Source organism: Eptatretus burgeri, chromosome 6 (assembly GCF_056783735.1).
Source record: "Eptatretus burgeri isolate ZD-2024b chromosome 6, Ebu_testis_v1, whole genome shotgun sequence".
NCBI classification, from domain to species: Eukaryota; Metazoa; Chordata; class Myxini; order Myxiniformes; family Myxinidae; genus Eptatretus; species Eptatretus burgeri.
Window position 1 is genome coordinate 73,014,097 of NC_140966.1, and position 21,477 is coordinate 73,035,573.

At 47.2% G+C, this 21,477-nt stretch overlaps 1 protein-coding gene across 2 annotated transcripts in view; it reads left to right on the top strand.

The window, feature by feature from the left end:
* The window catches only part of TMEM53 (transmembrane protein 53), a 68,959-nt gene extending 52,924 nt beyond the window's left edge, over positions 1-16,035 (top strand). Inside the window, exons 2-3 of one of the 2 annotated variants that reach the window (XM_085885612.1) lie at positions 6,420-6,803; positions 15,222-16,035. In XM_085885612.1, coding sequence (XP_085741738.1) covers positions 6,420-6,803; positions 15,222-15,584 — 747 coding nt within the window. In that variant the 3' untranslated portion in view covers positions 15,585-16,035. The remainder of the gene's footprint in view (positions 1-6,419; positions 6,804-15,221) is intronic. The other variant, XM_085885611.1, reaches the window with a different exon arrangement.
* The last annotated feature ends 5,442 nt before the right edge of the window (positions 16,036-21,477 follow it).

A 21,477-nucleotide genomic window follows, 5' to 3' on the forward strand; every position in this document is an offset into this window, starting at 1 on the left:
CTAATGCTGGCACATGGGAAACCCTATTTAGTTGCCCTATTCATGCCTCTTTCGGAGTATTTGGAGTATTTGATGGTATCCACCATCTGCACCTTCCTTTTTATTTTTTTATTTCCCTGTATTTCTTTATATACACTCAATAGTAGAATCAGAAACTCATCGTCAAGCAGAAAACTTTGCATCCTTGACATAGCTTGTGCCATCTTGCTCGTTTGTTCAGAAAAAGCCTATTTTCACACTTGTGACATGCTTTATATTCATATCGGTATCCATGTATATATGGACAAAGCCAAAATCCATTTGAATTTGCTTTTGACAGCTGTCAATAACTTTTAAATTGACCATGCAATCAAGTTGGGGACATTACAGTGATTGTCGCCAGCATGCAATCCAAAGGCCTGGCTACACCTCTGCACTGTGTTCGGATTACATTTTCACATGTCTCGCGACATAATAAGCATGCTGTGTTTTTCGGTCACTATGGGTGAGGTGTTACATTGACTGGTGGAGGCCTAGCTGCTCTTTCTCGGCCCGTTTATAGTACACCGTTCGCTTCCAAGCCGATCCAGCAAGAATAGCCGATTCAAGGTCCAGCAAATATCCAATTAAGGGTCAACTGTGCCTTTATACATTAAGGGTCCAGACGAAGCTGGTCTAGGGATTTCATCACATAAACTACGAGCACTCTTCTTCACACGATGCCATCGCTGTAATCCAGAGATTATTGTGTTTGGCTGAGCGTGTTGAAGAGAAGGTATTAACTTCATCATGCGTTGTGTCTTATGTAGTTGGAAAGTTGTGCCATGATTGATGTGGCGTTGTCTACAGCGTGCATCATGAACACATTTGTGGACACTTGTCATTCTACAGCAAGATGACCAAAATATGCTCCTTGGTAACGTCGGGCTATTCGGAAATGTGATCATTTCCCTCTTGTTTAGAAACTTGGTATTAAAAATAAATAAATCTAAATTCGGTGTAATTTTATGTAGGTTGCATGTGGACAGCCCCTTCACACTTTTGCCTTGCAGTTGGTCTTACGGCCGAATTTTTGCATGTCTGAAACAAAATAAATAGCCAAATAACAAACGTTTGAAAAGACTACAATTTCAAAACCGACATTTGTTTGGTACACTGCAACTCTCATCAGCCCATCCCCAACACAGCGGGAGATGGGGTTTTGCAATCGTTTGTGTGTGTGCATGTATATACTGTGTATATATATATATATATATATATATATATATATATATATATATATATATATATATATATATATATATATATATATATATATATATATATATATATATATATATATATATATGGTATCTGTACAAATAAATGTGTGTGTGTGTGTGTGCGTGTGCGTGTGTCGTTGAATGGTATCTTCATATGCGAGTTTCACAATGTGGAATGGAGTCCTCTCAGGGTGGGCTCAAAGTATCCACCTTTATTTCAGTAAGGGGTCACGATTCATGGACCAAGCTGTGAAGTTTTCTGTTCTCAAAGTTTTGTGTCAAGGACTGTCTTCAGGATCGTTGCTGAACCCCGGACAGTTTTCAACTGTAGTTTGTTTGTAATATTCCCAGGGATGGTTTTTAAGATCTCTGTGAGGTTCTTCATCATCATTCTCATGAGGTTCTTCATCAGCACTGGTACAACGTTGGCATTCTTCAGCTTCCAGGATGTTTTCACTTCATTCTTGAGGTCTTGGTATTTGGTCATTTTCTTGATTTCTGCTTTGTTTAGTCCAAAATCACTGGAATTAACACCTCAATCAGCAATGCCTTCTTCTCTCTTTTTACCTAAGTACGATATCTGGTCACAATGTTTTGTGTTCAATGTTCACGCACGATGGGCTCATTTGATTGTACGTGAGCGGTACTTCCATGTTTTCAGTCCATGCTTTTGGTTCATGTTTCCACAAATTCTCTGGAACTGGGATATCAAAGTTTTTGCAGATGTGCCAGCGGTTAACTTTACACACTCTGTTGTGTCGTTGTGTGTACAGCTGTTCCGACATGAGTTGTTTTTTTTTGTATGTGTGTTCGGTCATCAAGCAAAAGATATCATTCTGTTTGCTATCACCAACTCCACCCCTCACCTTTCTATCATTTTTCCCCTCCTCCTCTCTCTCTGTTTCTATCTGTCTGTCTGTCTGTCTCTCTCTCACCCCATCCTCACATCCCTCCCTCCTGCAGTGTATAGCAACAATTGGTGAGGCATCGCTCTCCCTCCCCCATCCTCACTTCCTCTCCCCTCCCTCCGTGCGCTCCTCACCCTCCCTCCATTGTCCCCTCTCTCCTCATCCTCCCTCCATCCTCCCCTCTCTCCTCACCCTCCCTCCATCCTCCCCTCTCTCCTCACCCTCCCTCCATCCTCCCCTCTCTCCTCACCCCCCCTCCCTCCTCCCCTCTCTCCTCACCCTCCCTCCATCCTCCCCTCTCTCCTCACCCTCCCTCCATCTCTCCTCCCTTTCTCCTCCCCTCTCTCCGTCCTCTCCTCCCTTTGTCGTCCCCTCTCCCTTTGTCCTCCCCTTTCCCTCTCCCCCATCCTCTCCTCCCTCCATACTCCCCTCTCCCTCCTCCCCCCATCCTCTCCTCCCATTCTCTCCTCTCCCCCATCCTCTCCTCTCCTCACCTCCCGTCCTCTCCTCTCCTCACCTCCCGTCATCTCCTCACCTCCCGTCCTCTCCTCTCCTCCCGTCCTCTCCTCTCCTCTTCTCCCCACGTCCTCTCCTCTTCCCCCACCCTCTCCTCTCTCCCTCCATCCTCTTCCCCTCCTCTTCTCTTCCCCCTCTCTCCATCCTCTTCTCTCCCCCTTCCCCTCCTCTCCCCCCATCCTCTCCTCTCTCACCGTCCTCTCCTCTTCTCCCACCGTCCTCTCCTCTTCCCCCGTCCTCTCCTCTTCCCCCCTCCTCTTCCCCCCTCCTCTTCCCCCCTCTCCCCTCCCCTCCTCTTCCCCCCTCTCCCCTCCCCTCCTCTTCCCCCTCTCCCTCCGTCCTCTCCTCCCCCTCTCCCTCCGTCCTCTCCTCCCCCTCTCCTCCTCTCCTTCCCCCTCTCCTCCTCTCCTTCCCCCTCTCCTCCTCTCCCCACCTCTCCTCCCTCACACATGATTTTGATGAAACTTGACCACAACCTTCATCAACCAGTTTGTTTGTTGCATTAAAATACAAATCCAGAGGTATTTACTTTCTTCTCCGTTGAATATTTTGTGGTTATCCATGCCTACAAAGGGTTCCCTGCTTTTCTTTTCCAGCTGCCACCAAGTGAGTGCCCAGGAGTATTGCCACTATCTTTTTTTTTTAGCTGTTTTCATCAATATTAGTTTGACTATAATGTGGACAGGCCTTTCCTCATGTTATTACCCCCCCCCCCCCCGTTGGACTTCGTTCAAAATGGGGGCTTCATGGATTTGGTCTCGATTTTTCATGTCTGTGTGTCCACAACCATATTTCGGACATAGATGGATCGATTTTATTCGTCCTTCTCACAAAGCCAACACATTATGGTATACATAAGCACGTCATTTTTTTCGAGATCAGATCCAAGATGGCTGACTGGTGGCCATTTTAATTGTAAAAACACCCCATGTTGAACATGTCCTCAACCATTTCTAGGACATGCATTTACCAATGTTCAAATGTGGCACACAGATAATGAATGATGGTTTACATATGTATGTCGTTCTTTTCGAGATCAGATTAAAGATGGCCGACTGGTGGCCATTTTAGTTGGAAAAAACCTGTTGTTGTACACGTCATCAACCATTTCTCGGACATGCATATGACCATGTTGTTTAAACTTGGCACACAGATAATTAATGATGGCTTACATATGCACATCATTTTTTTTGGAGATCAGTTCCAAGATGGCTGACTGGCTGCCATTTCATTACTAAAATGTGTCCCCACATTTCTCAGACATACATGGTCTGATTTTGTTGAAACTTGGCATAAGCACAGCACATGATGGCATACACGTGACCCTCACTCTATTTTGCGATCTGATCAAAGATGGCAGACTGGAAGACTGGCAACCATTTTAGTTATATGTAAATATGGACTAGCCCTTTAACTCCAAACAGTAAAATTACTAAAACAACAGGGACTATGACATTTTATGTCCTTTTTACGTTTTCTCTCCAATTTTGGCACTGTGTGTGATGCAAGGCATGGTATGTTTCTGCACAAACATTATCTACCATGTACAACGAAACAGACAAAAACTGATTTATGGAATTTCCTGTGGTCTATACGAAGTGTTTAACCATTTGCAAACATTAATTTCTGGAATGCGACTTCTTCAGCTTGCTACTTGCACTGAGGTGATTAAAATTAATTACATTTTGCTGGTGTGTCTCTGTGCGTGTGTCCATACGATATCTTCGATTTTTTTCGATATACATTTTCGATATACATTTTCGATATACGTTTTCATCTTCGATAAAGGCTAGTGAGAAAATACACAAGCGATGGCTTTGTGCTCGAAAAGGTCCCACTATCAACCTTCGCCTTTTCTCAATCTGAGACACTTAAGAAGTGCATGTGGAAACGGTTTTAAACAACATGACTATTTCTGTGGTTGAGTACCTGATTCTATATTGTTCCAGAAAAAAAGCATCCCTTTACGACAGTTCCAAGTTCCAAATATGTTTTTTTTAGCTCACCTGGAATGTAGTTCCAGGGAGCTTTTGGGATGGTGCGTCCTCAGTCCGTCCATCCACAAATACTTGCACAACTTCTTCTCTGAAACCTCGCAAATGATTTTGATGAAACTTCACCAAAACTTTCATCACCCTGTATGTACCAAAGATTGTTCATGGCATTAAAAAAAAAAAATATATATATATATATATATATATATATATATATATATATATCTGTATATTGGGGTCTGAGGGGGTCAACAGAGCAAGATTAAGGGGGGGGGGTTGCCCCTCCCAAAAGAGGTATTTGCTCTCTTCTAAGAAACTACATACAGAATTTTGATGATACTTGACCACAACCTTCATCACCCTTGATGTACCAAAGTTTGTTCATGACATTAATAAAAAAAATTCATAGGTGTTTACTTTCTTCTCCGTTACATATTTTGTGGGTCATCCATGCATATCAGTGGTTCCCTGGTTTTATTATTCAGCCGCTACCAGGAGAGTGCCCTGGGGTATTGCTCCAATTTTAAACTACTTTTAAGCAGTTATTCTCTGCTGACTACTACATTGTAATTACCTTGCACACGTGACGTGAAAAGTGGGGTTAAGCAGTTGGTTAAAGTACGTTCGTCTGTCTGTCCACAAACATCAGTTTATGATCGAGGAACAACTTAATTTAAATTGAATGTTACATTTTGAACATGAATAGGACCGGACCATGAATCGGAAAACAAACCTGCCATTGAACTGTACATCGTCTCTGCATTTGTCTCGATCACACATGTGCAGAGAGGAGCAAAAAAAGATTTTTACTGTCTGCCTGCCTGGTAGTCAAAGAAAACTGAAAATCATTCTAAACAGGAAACGTACTGTTTTTAAGGATGTTATAAAGGACATAAACGACAGACACGAATAACTAATGAATCATGTTAGATGGGGTGATGCAATAGACACTGCATCAGTGCCGGTAAAATAATCTTAATTTTATCTAAATTGAATTGTCTATTTCAACACTGCAGAACACAAATCGCTCTCTTATCACTTCCAAGAACCTCCAGTTTTGCAGGACATGTAAAATAAGGTGGTGTATGAGACTGATTCAATTTCAAACTTCCAGAATTTTTTAATTATTTTTTGTTCCTTTTTATTGTTTTGTTGTTTGTTTGTTTTTTTTAAACTATTTTAATAATCATTATTTTATTTAAATTGAACAATAATTTTGAACACTACATGGGGTAGCATGTTCTATGAACTCTAGTTAGAGCTGTAAGCACTTCAGTTACGGCAATCCTTAATGCAGTACATAAACCATAATAGGAGTAAACTACACGGTGATTCTAAAGTTAACTTAAACTACCAGGAAGTACATGAGGGCACAACAGCTACAGTTCCAACGATACCATTTTTGCCTGGGAAACAGAAATGCATTTCATGGAACAATAGATTTAATCAACATAACATTGGTCAAAGTATGACAATTAACGTCCATGAGAAGCAAGAAGCTGTTTCGGGCTCTCGCCCTTCGTCAGAGCAAAATACCTCCAACGAAGGGCAAAAAGCCCCCTTCTTGCTCCCGCTTTCTTCCCACAGCAGTTACCGTACCTTGATCAACGTTCTGGTGATTCCATCCATTGTTCTATCTGTCTGCCGACGCAGATCGATACTAAACCTCACGATATAATAGGTTGCCTTTTAATAACGTATCACAGTGATGACTGGAGATCGGTCATGAATGAAATCCAGCCCTTTTTGCCTCCTTGCAGGGATGCATTACAATCCGATACACGGCAAGGCCGCAAGACATCTTCCTCTGGGGCATTCTGGGCACCAGTCAGCTAAGCAACACTGCCCACAAGCTCCTAGATCTGCTCTTCGACATTGGTGTCAATGACCATCCCATTCTTTTTCACTCCTTCAGTAATGGTGGTGCCTTACTCTACCGCTATTTTGCTGAGGTGGTGAACAACACCGATTGTGCCCATTTTGCTGCTGAACGCGTGATTGGTGCGGTGTTTGACAGTGGGCCTGGAGAGCGCCACATTGCAGGAAGTTTGCGTGCTCTGAATACAACTCTCCAGTCTTCTGTTGTTTCTCCTCTTCGCTATGTTCTTCTCTTCTTGTTTTTTTTCTTCACCGTGGCGATGAAGGTACGAAATTAATTCTGTCTATTTGTGGTTATCACCCTGCCACAACCTTCAATGATTTACAAGAGTGAATGAGGGGCTTAAAAAAACGTTTTACAAGCAATATACTCACAAGAGTCCAAGACATGCCAAAGGAGATGTCACAAAATTTGAATATAAACTAGCAAATACCACCCATCGCTTTGCTCACAGAAATACTGAGAGGGGAGAGTGGGAGAAAAGGGAGGGGGGAGCAAAGAGGGGTGGGGGCTAGGAAGGGGGGGTGATCAAGGGGGACGGAGAGCGATTCCTCACCAAACGTGGCTAAACACTCTGGGAGGGAAGGGTGAAAGAGAAAGATAGAAAGGAGGAGGGAGAGAAAGAAGAGGGAATGGAGGGGGGATGGGGAGAGTGAGGAGGGAGGGGAGAGAGAGAAAGAAGGGGGATAAGAGAGAAAGAGGGGAGTGAGAAAGAGGAGGGTGGAGGGGGGAATGTGAGGAGGGGAGCGGGGAGAGAGGGGGAAGAAATTCCAGCAGATGTGATGTCCAATTTAACATCCATCTGAGGGATGGCACATATATTGATGAATTACTCTGCCTGTGAAACAGCAGCATGAGGGGAAGGGAGGGGAGGCAGCATGAGGGGAAGGGAGAGGGAGGCAGCATGAGGGAAATGGGGAAAGCAGCATGAGGGGAGGGGGGGAAGGCAGTGAGAAGAGGAGCAGTATGAGGGGGTGAAGGCAGCAAGAGGGGGGAAGTCAGTGTGAAGGTGGGGAGGCAGTTCGAGGGGGAGAAGGAAGCATGAGGGGAGTGGAGGAGTGTGAGGGGGAGCAGGCAGCACGAGGGTGGGGCGGGGAGGGGCAGCACAATTTGGAGGGCAGCTTGAGGGAAAGGGCAAGCAGCGTGATGGGAAGGGAATGAAAGGCAGCGTGAGGGGAAGGGAAGGGTGATAAAATGTGCCCAAACAGCAACATTTTCTTTTTAACCACCAGGTCGCACTCCCACCCCAATCTATATAAAACCAGGCAGGAGCATTGAGAAACCCACGCTATCTACTGGGCAAATTCAGAACTAAACCGTCAGTCCTTAACATCTCTACAGAGTGGGGGGGGTGGAGGAGCAGGAGGAGATAGGGAGAGGGATCAAAGAGAGGGATGGGGTTGGGAGTGAGATGGATTGGGGTGGGAGGGGAGAGAGAGAGAGGGGGGGCGGAGAGAGGGAGAAAGAGAGAGAGAGAGCGAGAGGGAGCGGGGGGGGAGAGAAAGAGCGAGAGGGATGGGGGTGAGAGAGAAAGAGCGCGAGGGATCGGGGTGGGAGAGAAAGAGCGAGAGGGATCGGGGTGGGAGAGAAAGAGCGAGAGGGATCGGGGTGGGAGAGAAAGAGCGCGAGGGATCGGGGTGGGAGAGAAAGAGCGAGAGGGATCGGGGTGGGAGAGAAAGAGCGAGAGGGATCGCGGTGGGAGAGAAAGAGCGAGAGGGATCGGGGTGGGAGAGAAAGAGCGAGAGGGATCGGGGTGGGAGAGAAAGAGCGAGAGGGATCGGGGTGGGAGAGAAAGAGCGAGAGGGATGGGGGTGGGAGAGAAAGAGCGAGAGGGATCGGGGTGGGAGAGAAAGAGCGAGAGGGATCGGGGTGGGAGAGAAAGAGCGAGAGGGATCGGGGTGGGAGAGAAAGAGCGAGAGGGATCGGGGTGGGAGAGAAAGAGCGAGAGGGATCGGGGTGGGAGAGAAAGAGCGAGAGGGATCGGGGTGGGAGAGAGAGCGAGAGGGATCGGGGTGGGAGAGAGAGCGAGAGGGATCGGGGTGGGAGAGAGAGCGAGAGGGACCGGGGTGGGCGGGGGAGCGAGAGGGACCGGGGTGGGAGAGAGAGCGAGAGGGATCGGGGTGGGAGAGAAAGAGCGAGAGGGATCGGGGTGGGAGAGAAAGAGCGAGAGGGATCGGGGTGGGAGAGAAAGAGCGAGAGGGGTCGGGGGGGGAGAGGAAGAGCGAGAGGGATCGGGGTGGGAGAGAAAGAGCGAGAGGGATCGGGGGGGGAGAGAAAGAGCGAGAGGGATCGGGGTGGGAGAGAAAGAGCGAGAGGGATCGGGGTGGGAGAGAAAGAGCGAGAGGGATCGGGGTGGGAGAGAAAGAGCGAGAGGGATCGGGGTGGGAGAGAAAGAGCGAGAGGGATCGGGGTGGGAGAGAAAGAGCGAGAGGGATCGGGGTGGGAGAGAAAGAGCGAGAGGGATCGGGGTGGGAGAGAAAGAGCGAGAGGGATCGGGGTGGGAGAGAAAGAGCGAGAGGGATCGCGGTGGGAGAGAAAGAGCGAGAGGCATCGGGGTGGGAGAGTAAGAGCGAGAGGGATCGGGGTGGGAGAGAAAGAGCGAGAGGGAGGGGGGTGGGAGAGAAAGAGCGAGAGGGAGCGGGGTGGGAGAGAAAGAGCGAGAGGGATCGGGGTGGGAGAGAAAGAGCGAGAGGGATCGGGGTGGGAGAGAAAGAGCGAGAGGGATCGGGGTGGGAGAGAAAGAGCGAGAGGGATCGGGGTGGGAGAGAAAGAGCGAGAGGGATCGGGGTGGGAGAGAAAGAGCGAGAGGGATCGGGGTGGGAGAGAGCGAGAGGCTGAGGGATTAAGGTTTGAGAGAGAGAGGAGGGGGGAGAGAGAGAGGGATTGGGAGTGGGGTGGGAGAGAGAGGGAGAGGGTTGGGTGAGATAGAAAGAGGTGAGAGGGTGAGAGGGAGAGGTTTGGAAAAAGGGAGATGGGTAGGAGAGAGGGAGAAGAGTCAGAGAGAGGGAGAGGCGTGGGAGAGAGAGGGAGAGGGGTGGGAGAGAGAGGGAGAGGAGTGGGAGAGAGGGGAAGGGGTGGGAGAGAGAGGGAGAGTGGTGGGAGAGATAGAGGGAGAGTGATGGGAGAGAGAGGGAGAGTGGTGGGAGTGAGAGGGAGTGGGGCTGGGAGAGAGAGGCAGAGGGGTGGGGGGGAGAGAGAGAGAGAGAGAGAGAGAGAGAGAGAGAGAGAGAGAGAGAGAGAGAGAGAGAGAGAGAGAGAGAGAGAGAGAGAGAGAGAGAGAGAAAGATGAAGGGGGGGAGAGGGAGAGAGATGCAAGGTGGGGGGGGGAGAGAGAGAGAGATATGGAAGTGGAGAGAGAGGGGAGGAGGGGGGGAGGAATCCTTGCAGATGTGACGTCCAGTTTAACAGCACACACATTGATGAATCACCATGCCTGTGAAACACCGGGATGACAGCTTGTAGCTGCGTCAGGATTTGAAGCCAAGCTCGACAGCTTAGAGAGAGTGTGCGTACCTTGCAACTATCCTTCCCTGATGTCAATGAAATGATTTTATTTATGTATTTATTCATCGAAACGGTTGATAAGGAATGGCTGGCTTGGGAAGCGCCGATCCAGCATATTAAACACACACCTCGCAGAGACGCCCAAAATATGTCTGAATTAGAAAAATGAACACTTGTTTTTTTGCAGTCGGAAGTGCTTCTAAGTTCAATTCTGGAGCTTAAGTTTTGCAATTCGGCTTAGGTTAAGAGATTCTCAAGTATATGGTATGGTCAGGTCAGGTATTGGAGCATGCACCAGAGCAGTGCATCGCTACGTACATTTCCGCTGGAATTTCAGGGACCTCCATCTGGCCATCCCTCAGGCAGATGCCTGGCTCATCCCCATCTCATTGAGATGCTGATCAACCTGCAGCAACAACGAGGCACGTGGTCGGCCCATTGGCCTCCTCCACTCATGAAACTCCCTCGCTGAGAGAATCTGGTGAGCAGGATCAGCGTCAGGAAAATGAGCCACGTGTCCATACAGCTGCAGCTGATGCTCACGAACGATGCAAGTAACAAATCTCATTCGAGTCTCTCAGCAACTGCTCGTTGGACATAATGTCCGAACAGCGACAGCAAAGGATTATCCGAAGAGACCTGGTACCAAAGGAATTAAGTCTCAGTCTCAGATCCCTGATCAGAGTCCAAGTCTCACATCCATAGAGCAAGACTGGAAGCAGCAAGGACGTGAAGACTCGGACTTTCCTCCTCCCGCACAAGTACCGGCAGCACCACACCCCATGATCCAGTGAATCCATGACTCCCCAGGCACGACCCAGACGTCTAATGACCTCTGACTCACAGCCAGCAGAGATGTGAATATCACTGCCAAGGTAAGTGAATCTCTCCATGACCTCAACTTCCTCACCACAAACAGGTACAGACAACATAGCAGCGTCAAAGATGTCATTGAAAACCTTGATCTTAGTTTTGACCCAGGAAACCCATAATCCCAGTGGCTCTGATTCCTCATTCAGTACCTCGAGGGCCTCCACAAAGATATCCAGGGTCTCTGCAAAGATGACTGCATCGTCTGCAAAATAATTGTCAGAGATCTTGACATTCCCAAATGATGCACCGCAGCTTGATCTCTCTGACATCCTCCCCAGAATCCAGTTCATACAAGCACCTAAAATTGTGGAGGCAGTACACACCCCTGGCAAACTCCAGTAATAACTGGAAGTAAGTCAGAGATGGTATCACCACATCTCTCAGCACTCTCAGTACCAGAGTATAGTTCAGACATCAGATTGATCAGTTTTGGTGGCACCCCACGAAGACCCAGAATCCTCCAGAGGACATCCTGATTCACTGAATCGAATGCTTTGCAGAGATCAACATTAACTGCAAGCAGCCCCTGCCGAACCTATTGACTGCGTTCGGCGAGGACCCGAAGGGCAAGGATACGGTCAATCGTTGACCTCTTTGGTGCAAAGCCTGACTGCTCTGGGCACTGGTGCTCAAGCAGATGGTGGCGAACCATATAAAAAATTATCCGAGCGAAGATCTTACCTGGTACTGAGAGCAGCGTAACCCCTCGGTCATTGTTTCAGGCCTGGCGATCACCCTTCCCTTTCCAGAGAGGGACAACAAGGCTCCTCTTCCAATCAGTTGGGATGATGCCTGTGTTCCAGGCAGAGCACAGAACTGCATGCAACAACATGAGTACAGCATTTCCACCAGCCTTGAGAAGTTCAGCATGGATGTTACACATCCCAGGAGCTTTACCCCATTTTCAACCGGTTCACTGCAGCCTGTGTTTCCACAAATAAAAGTGGATCACAGTTGATTGGAGGGTCAGCCCTCAGCGGTAGTAACACCCCTGACATCTAACTCAACAGCTGGTGGATCAGCCTGGTACAGCCACTCAAAGTAACCGGCCCAGTGGGCCTTCACTTTGGACTCCTCTGTCAAGAGCCCACCACCCTTTATTCGATCTGCAGTACACCGAGGAACGGGCTTGGAGTAATACAATGCGCAAATTCCCCTGAATGCAGGATGAGAATCACTTGACCACAGGTGATGCTCTCCCCCTCACACATTCCTCACACATAGGCCTCCTTGTCTACCCATTAGCGCACGTACAGTTTTACGCCTCAGCTCCCTGAACAGCTCAGCTCTGCCATTAAGCCTGGCCCTCCAACTCTGATCAATGGTATCCAGTGTCCCTTGAGACAAAATTCTTCTTCACCCTCCAGTGAGTTCCAAGACATCCACCAGCTCCATCAAGGAAGGTGGTCTTGAAGGCATTCCACAACTCTTCAGGATTCCCTAAAGCACCCAGACCCCCCCCCCCACCCCAAATCACCACTCAGCCTGTTTGCAAACTCTCTTCAGTTACCCTCTCATCCTTGAGCTTGCCAACATCCAGCCGAGGCTGGGATGGTACCATTCTCCCGGATTTAAGCTGCAACTTCAGAGTTGCTACAACAAGCCTGTGGTCAGTGTTGAGGAACCGATCACTCCGGTTGACCCTGCAGTTCTGGATCATCCTCCAAAGAGCATCAACGAGCAAGTGGTCAATCTCCTTTGCCACATCACCAGCATTGGAATTCCAAGTCCAGCGATGAGCCTGTGGACCTTCTTGCAAAGTCAAGGAACTTCGTGCTATTCTGGTTCACAGTTCCAGACCCATGGGGACCAACACATGTCTCATAGCCATCTCTATCAGTTCCAGTCAATGCATTGCAATCTCCCAAAACGAGAAGAGTATCTCGCCTGGGGCACTGATCAACCATAAACTCGAGCGTGGCATAGAATACGCCTTCATGGTGAGATCACTCACCTCAGTCGGAGCATACACAGAGACCAGGGAAATGACTCCCAAGGAGTGACGAATTCTTAGTCTCATAATACGCTCGTTGACCGGTGTTACCTCAATTATCATTGGAGTCAGCTTATTGGGCACATGTACAGAAACTCCTTGGGTATGGTAACCATCAGAGCGACCAGACCAATAGTAGGTGTAACCATCCACCATGATCTCGCCACTATCTGGTCTCCAAACCTCAAATAGTGCTGCAATACTGATGTTGAAGCGCTTGAGCTCAGATGATAACAAAGAAAGGTGATCATCCTCTCTTAGGGTAGGACATTCCAGGCACCCACCCGAAGGGACCGCCCCAGATTTACCCAAGAAGACCGCCGTCTGGTGGACGACACCTCAGCACCACCATGACACACACTACTGCAATCTGACCCGGGAAAGTTACCCCGTGGTTTTCCTCAAAACATCAAAGATTGGGGTTCTCGAAGGCATTGCCCCAATCCTCTCATCCGGTGAGCTGCCCTGTGGAGGGTACTCCTGCACAGAAGGTATTGGAGCTGCACAGAAGGTACTCCCACAGAGAGGGTTCTCAAATTTGTTTGTATTTTTGTGTTTTGCGAAGTGAAGGGTTTTATGGTGGCCGGAGTGCAAATCCTGCCACTATCCTCCGAAAAAAAAAAAAAGAGTAACCCAACTGCAGGAGGCTGTCCATAGACACATTTGGCCACTAGATATGGATGGCCATTGGCTCACAAGGAGCTCTTCCGCCCTTTAACAGGTTTTGTTTTTATCCTGCGGGGTGTCCATATCATACACCCTCCTCACCGGGAAACCAGGTGGGGGAAATGGTTTAGTCGCTGACAGCCCGACCAGGAAACAGGTTCGTACAGGTTTACATCGTACCTGCAGCAAGTCACAGATCTAATCTGGCCTGACCTGAGTTTATGGCATGTGTGGAAATGAAATAAAGCCATGAACTCTGGCATCTCTGGGCGTTTATAAGCATTGTAATATGTCCAGTGATTCGGAGGTATGATGATCCGGCATTCGATAATGAGGAAACTTAAAAAAAAAAAAACTCGTTAAGAAATCGTTGCGGACTGTTCCAAGTGAAGGAATGGGTGAGCAGGCCAAACAAAATGGCGAATTAAGACCCCAGGGAGGTAACCCAGGATGTGCCTTAATATCCCATTGAGAGTGAGGTGTCTGAGGATTCGCCTGATAAAGGAACTAATTAAATAAGGCCGTTAATTGTCTTCAAAAGGGGTGTTTTAATAAACCCAAACAGGCAATTTTCACTCACGCACTTCCTTGGAGTTCCCTTAGTATGCATGCAAAGTTTCACCCTGATAGGTTTCAAGGTTTTGGAGTTATGGAGGAGACACACACACACTGACATTGATTAGTGAAGATTGGAATGCCATGCAGCTGAAGGACCAATTAAGCTGCTCTTTATATCTTAACATGGCGTGCATTTAAAACATGGGAATTCTTCGTGTTCTTTGTAGTTAATTAACCTAATGAACTCAGGAGATCATGATGCACTGACACACACACATTAATTAGTGTAGATTAGCAAAGGTACCTGGCGTTGTCTTGGAAGAGTGAAATGCTGACATATGTAATTAATTAGTCGGAGCCCGCCGAGGAAATTGTGAGATATTTTTTTATTTCGTTTTTTAGAAGTGATTATGTAAACGTACACTTTGATATACACCCTGTAAAAAATCCCTTTGTTGGAGGGAGGGGTAGAGTGGAGGAGGGAGGGGTAGAGTGGACGTGGGAGGAGGGAGGGATTGGGTGGAGGAAGGAGGGGTAGGGTGGAGGAGGGAGGAGGGAGGGGTAGGGTGGAGGAGGGAGGAGGGAGGGATTGGGTGGAGGAGGGAGGGGTAGGGTGGAGGAGGGAGGAGGGAGGGGTAGGGTGGAGGAGGGAGGAGGGAGGGGTAGGGTGGAGGAGGGAGGGGTAGGGTGGAGGTGGGAGGAGGGAACCGACGTTAGTGGGCAATGCTGGTTACCTTTGCTAGTAACTAATGTTAACCTGTAGTTTATTGGCCTTTGAGCAAGACAAACTGTTTAAATGAAGGGCTTTGTGATCTTAAAGCCAAAAAACACGTTTCATTTAACAACCATTATATCGTTTCGGTCACAGATATTTTGAGACCCTTCTGACTTTATGAAGGAAAGCTTTCATCTGACAGTGATTGATGACTGAACATGCACTTGACTATCTCATCGGTGTACCTCGTTTAATTAAGATCTAGCCCAATTCGATAAAATTTCGACTATAATGTTGTAATTGATAAATTTACTTCCTTTTGATTAATATACTATGTCTGCTTCCCCTCCCCCCTCCCCCATCCAAACGACCAGTTCCTGATCCTTCCTCTTGGCTTTTGTGATTCATTATATTCAAAGCTCTTACATCAACATTGTCGCTGGCCAGAGCTGTACCTGTATTCACGAGCTGATACCATAGTACAGTACAAAGATGTGGAGCACATAATGGCTGCGCGGAACCAGTTTGGGGTCATCACGCAAGCTGTGGACTTTGGCACATCGGAGCACGTCCAGCATTACCGTCGCTTCCCGCAGCGTTATCAGGTTATTTGTTGCTCATTCCTGAAACATTGCTTGCTTCAAAACCATCTTCACAGAGTGTGTTTGAGGCCAGATTGCACTGCCACCATTAGGCCTCGAGGAATTGGGGACAATTTAGAGAATAAGGGTCATTGATTCCTGTCACGCTTGCTCAAGCTCTCCACTGTGAGCATTTCTCACCCTGTTGCACTTGTCATGAAGTACTACCCAACACAACCTCATCAAACTACTCATTTTGTTGAAGTTAAGTCTAACTTCATTTGACACACATCGAATTTTGATTGCACTTTTGGTCCCAAAGATTATAATATTGAACCGCTGAATCAATAAATCCGAAACTTCAGACACATCATCGATGTTGAATCAAGAAGGATGAATGTTATAGCTTGCAATTGCCAACAACGAATCAAAATACCTTCATGAATATTGTCAAATTTGAATAAAAACTTGTGTGTGTTACTGGACACCACGATGAAGAATGACGTGGTGGTATTTCTGAAATCTGTATGCGTTGATGGGAAAATGCCCAACAGGAGGCACAGATGTAGCAACATAAAGGTTAATAAAACATATGAGTTGGTGGTAATTCTACAGAGCTAATGTCATCTTTCCATGAGTTGAACCATTTGGCAGCCATCCCAGATTATTTGGGTTGTTGAATTCAGAACCTGTGCATATTCTTCAATCAACATAATTGGTTGAAAGACTTGGTTGCCATCTTGGGTTTACGAAAAGAAAGTTCAAAGAAATTTCAAAAATACTCTTTTCCAGAACTGTTGAACCGATGAATACAAAATCTCAGGCACATCATCAATGGACCAAAGCACTTAATTTATGTGAAGAAGTATATCTGTAAAATACAATTGTCGGCACAAGCCAATCAAAATTGACTGTCCTTTGACATCGAGAACTTGATGGATCTTGGCGAAAACGGGTATATATTTACAGTACTGTGTAACCGTTTGGGTTATTTTCACTTTTTGCGGTGATATCCCCCATTAAGCATTTGTGAGAAGTTAAAAGTGTGCAATGTAAGTCGATGATAATTTAAATATCGGTGAAAGTGAATTTAATATCAAAGTTACTTTAACGTATATAACCAGAAGAAAATATGCCATTCGGTGTCTGTCTGTCTGTCTGTCTGTCTGTCTTTCTGTCTGACTATGAAAAATTTGGTCGTTACATTTATCCAATCTCAACCAAACTTGCCAGGTCACACGACGGTGGTTGTGGCGACTTAACTGCCCTCCTCCCCAAGGAGGATTTCCACGTTGGACGGACTCCATGTTAAGGTGTATAAATAGGTTGTCATGGCGTTTCATGAGGGACCTATCGGACATAAAAATTATCATAACCACAAACGATTCAGTCAATTCTGTCCAATGGACAATTGCATTTTTAAACGGTCACTACTAAACCTGAAGAAGTTTGGAAGAAACTCGACGAGCTTAATTGACATTCTATACTTATCACTTCCCCCTCAGACAAACAGATCAGAGCGTTCTCACTTTCTAAGCCTATAGGTAAGCAGCAATGATCTTGAGCTAACAAAGTTGCTTCAATCAGTCTTTACGCATGCATGATGAATTCCACTGTGTGTCCGATTTTTCTAACCATCACATTATAGGTGGACTGGATATGGATTGTTTATAATCCGTTTAATATAACTTATATCTTCTTGGGCCCTCATATGTGATTTCTCCTAGCCATGGTTTCAAGTGCGATGTGTGAGATTGCTTCCAACACCCTTACGACCCAATTGTGACCTTTTATTTAATGCATAACCATATTCCTAAAGTTTGTTAGCATTGTTTCATACTCGATCAACAGAGAGAAATTTTGATAAAATTGGACATACTATACTTACACATGAGCAGTGTATAAGCCAGCGGTTCCTTCTCAACCGTTTCGTTGGAGTGCTTGCTTGAGTGCTTAAAACCAATCGACCTTCTGAGAATCAACCGAATCCATCCACAACTTTTTGAGATATCGTGCTATATATCGGTTTCACCCTATCTCTCAATGGTGAAGAATCACTTAAAAAATTATCAGATCCGAATCCGGATCTTCACCAAAATTGAATCCATCCTTCCTTGTCACACACGCAACATTGTCCACAAAATTTCATCAGGATCCGTCCACAACTTTTTGAGATATCTTGCACACAAACAGACAGAGACAGACAAAGAGGGGGTGTAAACATAACCTCCTTCACCTTCGGTGGCAGAGGTAACTAGAAGGGCACCCACCATCCGCATGGTGCGCACGTACACATGACGCCTCCCTCGCCAACCCCTGGTTGCTCCCGTAGGCAGCGGGTGTTTCTCGTAAAATAAATTAGAAAATTGAAATTTTATATTTGCTCGACATATAATGTTATCATGTGCTTGTAATATCCACTTACCACAAATAAAATATGCATGAAACAGCTGTGGATATTTGTGGAGTAAATAATTATAAATTATTGAAGTAATGAACACCAGTTACATTAATGTGAATTACAAAAAAATAAAAAAATAAAAGTTGCAAATTAGTGAATACTACAAATACCACCTTTCGCTACACTGAAGGGAATACTAAAGGGGGGAGGGGAAGAGAGAGAGAGAGAGAGAGAGAGAGAGAGAGAGAGAGAGAGAGAGAGAGAGAGAGAGAGAGAGAGAGAGAGAGAGAGAGAGAGAGAGAGAGAGAGAGAGAGAGAGAGAGAGAGGTGTGTGAGGAGGGTGATGCACTGTATTGGGAAGGGGTAGAGCAAGGATGGGACAAAGAGAGGGAGGGGTGGGGTAAGGAAATCCGCAGATTGAGTATTGTTGCGGCCGGGGGTCAGGTTGAGAAGACCACGAGGGGGCTAGCTATCCTGGGTTCCCACCAGACTCCCCGAAATCGCAGGCCATCGCACACAGATAACTCCGTGACGCGGCAGGTCGCCAACCGACCGTGAACACAAATAACTCAACCACGTGACCTAGGGTCGTCCGTCTATGGGTTAACCGGTTACCTAATTACCGGGGAACACGCCCTCGGTACGCCTTGTCCGAACCGGGTCATCTTAACGGGTCAGATGCAGCCGAGCGACACTGACAAGGACATATCGAGCTGGAAGAACAGATTGTTCGGAATAAAGTCCTGGCTAGGCTCGGATACGGACCATGCTGGATCAATGAAAGAAAAGACAAAAACGAGCTGGGAACATTCCTATATAAGCATTTATTAACAGGCAGGCGAGGAAAAGCATGTGGCACAATCAATAGATTTATAGTGGTGATCCACCACAGTGGTGATCCTCACAGGCGTTGCCTTAGCATGGTGCCGGCCCGACCTGTGTCATGGATTGAACGAAAGGATTGAATATAAATCAGGGTTGAAAAGAAGAACAGATACAATTACCAGATGCAGAATTGGGTTGAAAAGGAGAGATTTCATTACGAGATGGAAATTTGGATGAAAGGGCGCGCCACGTGCGTCCCGTACGATCCTGCGGTTTATGTCTTTCAATCCGGACAAATCTCATACTCTTACTATGTCTTCGAAAGGACCGTTTAGAAAATCCCCTCATCCACTTTCTCAACAATCCTCTGGAATAAGTCCTTTCTTTCAAGCTTCTGGGTCTCACTATCTGCCATGACCTTTCCTGGGAAAGCCACATTTCAAACCTCACCTCCAAAGCCAGTCGCGACTGGGAATCCTCCGTCGTGCAAAGTCCTTCCTCGGCCCACCTGAGCTCCTGACCACTTACAAAGCTTTTGTCCGCAGCCCTCTGGGCTGGTGCTCCCGCCTCCCACTTTTCTCGACTTCACGCTGTAGAAACCAGGGCATTTAGGATCATTGGCATCTCCCGCAATGAGGCTGAGTCTTTGGGCCTCTCACTCTTTCACCGCAGGTTGGTCGGTGGTCTTTCTGTCTTCCACCGTCTCCTCTCCAGCCTCCCCCCCCCCAGCTCTCTCTGTGATTTGTCCCCACCACATTTCCGCAGGGCGCTTAAGGTCCGCCAACAACCCCCTTCTGGTAAAACTACCGAAATCACGAATCACTGCTCACCTTCACTCTTTCATTCCTCTTTTTTCCCGCCTTTGGAATAAACTCCCTCACTCTATTCATTCGCATTCTTCCCTCCAGGCCTTCAAAACAGCTGTTCACCACCAACTATCATCCCCCATCCAAATCCTCGATCTTTTCTACCCCCGATAATCCACCTAAGCCCACCTCATTCAAATTCCCTGCTTTCCTTCCTGAAAGTCCCTGTCATGTCCATATTCTATTCCCCATGTTCCCCGTCCCATCCTGCTCCGTTCCACAGATATCCTAATGTCTCTGTTCCCCACTGTTTTGTCCTTCCCACTCCCTCCTCTCTTGTCTCATGTCCCCCATGATGTGCGCTGTGTGTTAGCTCTCACACGATCCTCGACAAGACATATAAAAAAAAGAAACCAGGGATAGAAATAAATGTGTGGTGCAACAACAAAACAAGCAACTTACTAAAGCAGAGACAGAGCAGACTTATCCCGATATAATTGACATCTCACACACACACACACACACACACACACACACACACACACACACACACACACACACACACACACACACACACACACACACACACACACACACCGATGAAGAGGAGTTAATCTCAAGAAAGGAGAGGAGATGAGGATAATGGTCTCGTAATACCTTGCATGGTATGAGAATGGGCGAGGCCATCAGGCATGAGGAAGGGTGGTAGGCGGAGCCAGGTGGGTGGGTGGAGCCAACGGCGAGTGGGTGGAGAAGGCAGAGTCAGCACGCGAAGTCAAAGATCAGCACGGCCACCACACAGCCCGGCCGCCATGACCGGCATTGGCCTCACTGTACATCCGGCTGGCCATAGCTGAGCTGCGGAATTGTATTGCTCTGAACTCCGTGATATGAATCGCTTTGCACCGAACTCCCGGGCCGTGCCCCGGCGACTGGCTGAGGGGCGCGTCGGCCCGGCATGCCCGCCCAGGCAGCTCTGGCGACCCATGGTTACCGCTGGCCAATGCACCTGCTCCGTGGCATGCTACGCGGCCCGAGCGATCCGGGCCGCACAGCACGCCTCTGCTTGGTGGCGGCTGTATTGAGGCGTAGGCGCGAGAAGACCTCCATCATCCGCGGGAAACACCGGTGGCCGCGGTGGCAAGCAAATATTGACGGTAAGATGTCGTTGTAAATCCACGCACAGTAGTCATATATTACGGGGCTGCGCCCGTGTCTGCCATCGTGCATCCACCACAGTGGTGATCCTCACAGGCGTTGCCTTAGCACGGTGCCGGCCCGACCTGTGTCATGGATTGAACGAAAGAATTTGATATAAATCAGGGTTGAAAAGAAGAACAGATACAATTACCAGATGCAGAATCGGGTTGAAAAGAGGAGAGATTTCATTATTACATGGAAATTTGGATGAAAGGGCGCGCCACGTGCATCCCGTACGATCCTGCGGTTGAGGTTGTTTTTTTAATCGTTCCGTTGGTTATTCCTTTTGCCTCCACGAGAACATTCATACGTGGAGGGTGTTGCTGCGGTTTTCAGAAACGGCCGTCTGGGTGTGGTGCCTGCTTGGATTTATTTCAGGAACAAGAGGAAAAGAGTTGGAATATAGGAGGAGATATTATCAGACCTGACAATGAGACCCCACACAATACACTTCGTTCCGCTTACCCATTAGACGTGAGGGAAAGGTCTAACTGTACGTATATTAATGAAATAACTGTCTGGGGATCACTGAATGATAGATGCCATTGCCCTGGAGGCATGCAGTTTCCAGAACCGCAACAATATGTTATGCTTTCTGAACATGCACACACATTTATGCTTGGCCGATATCGGCAATTTTTCGGTTATCGGCAGGTTGGACTCAGTGTGATTACCGACTACAGTACGTACTGTATACAACCCAAAAACTTTGAGTAACTTTCACTGAAAAACAATGATGCAATTATATAGACATTTCAGGGGTATATTTACAAACATTAGTCTTTATGGCAAACGGCTCAGAAATTGGGTGTTATTT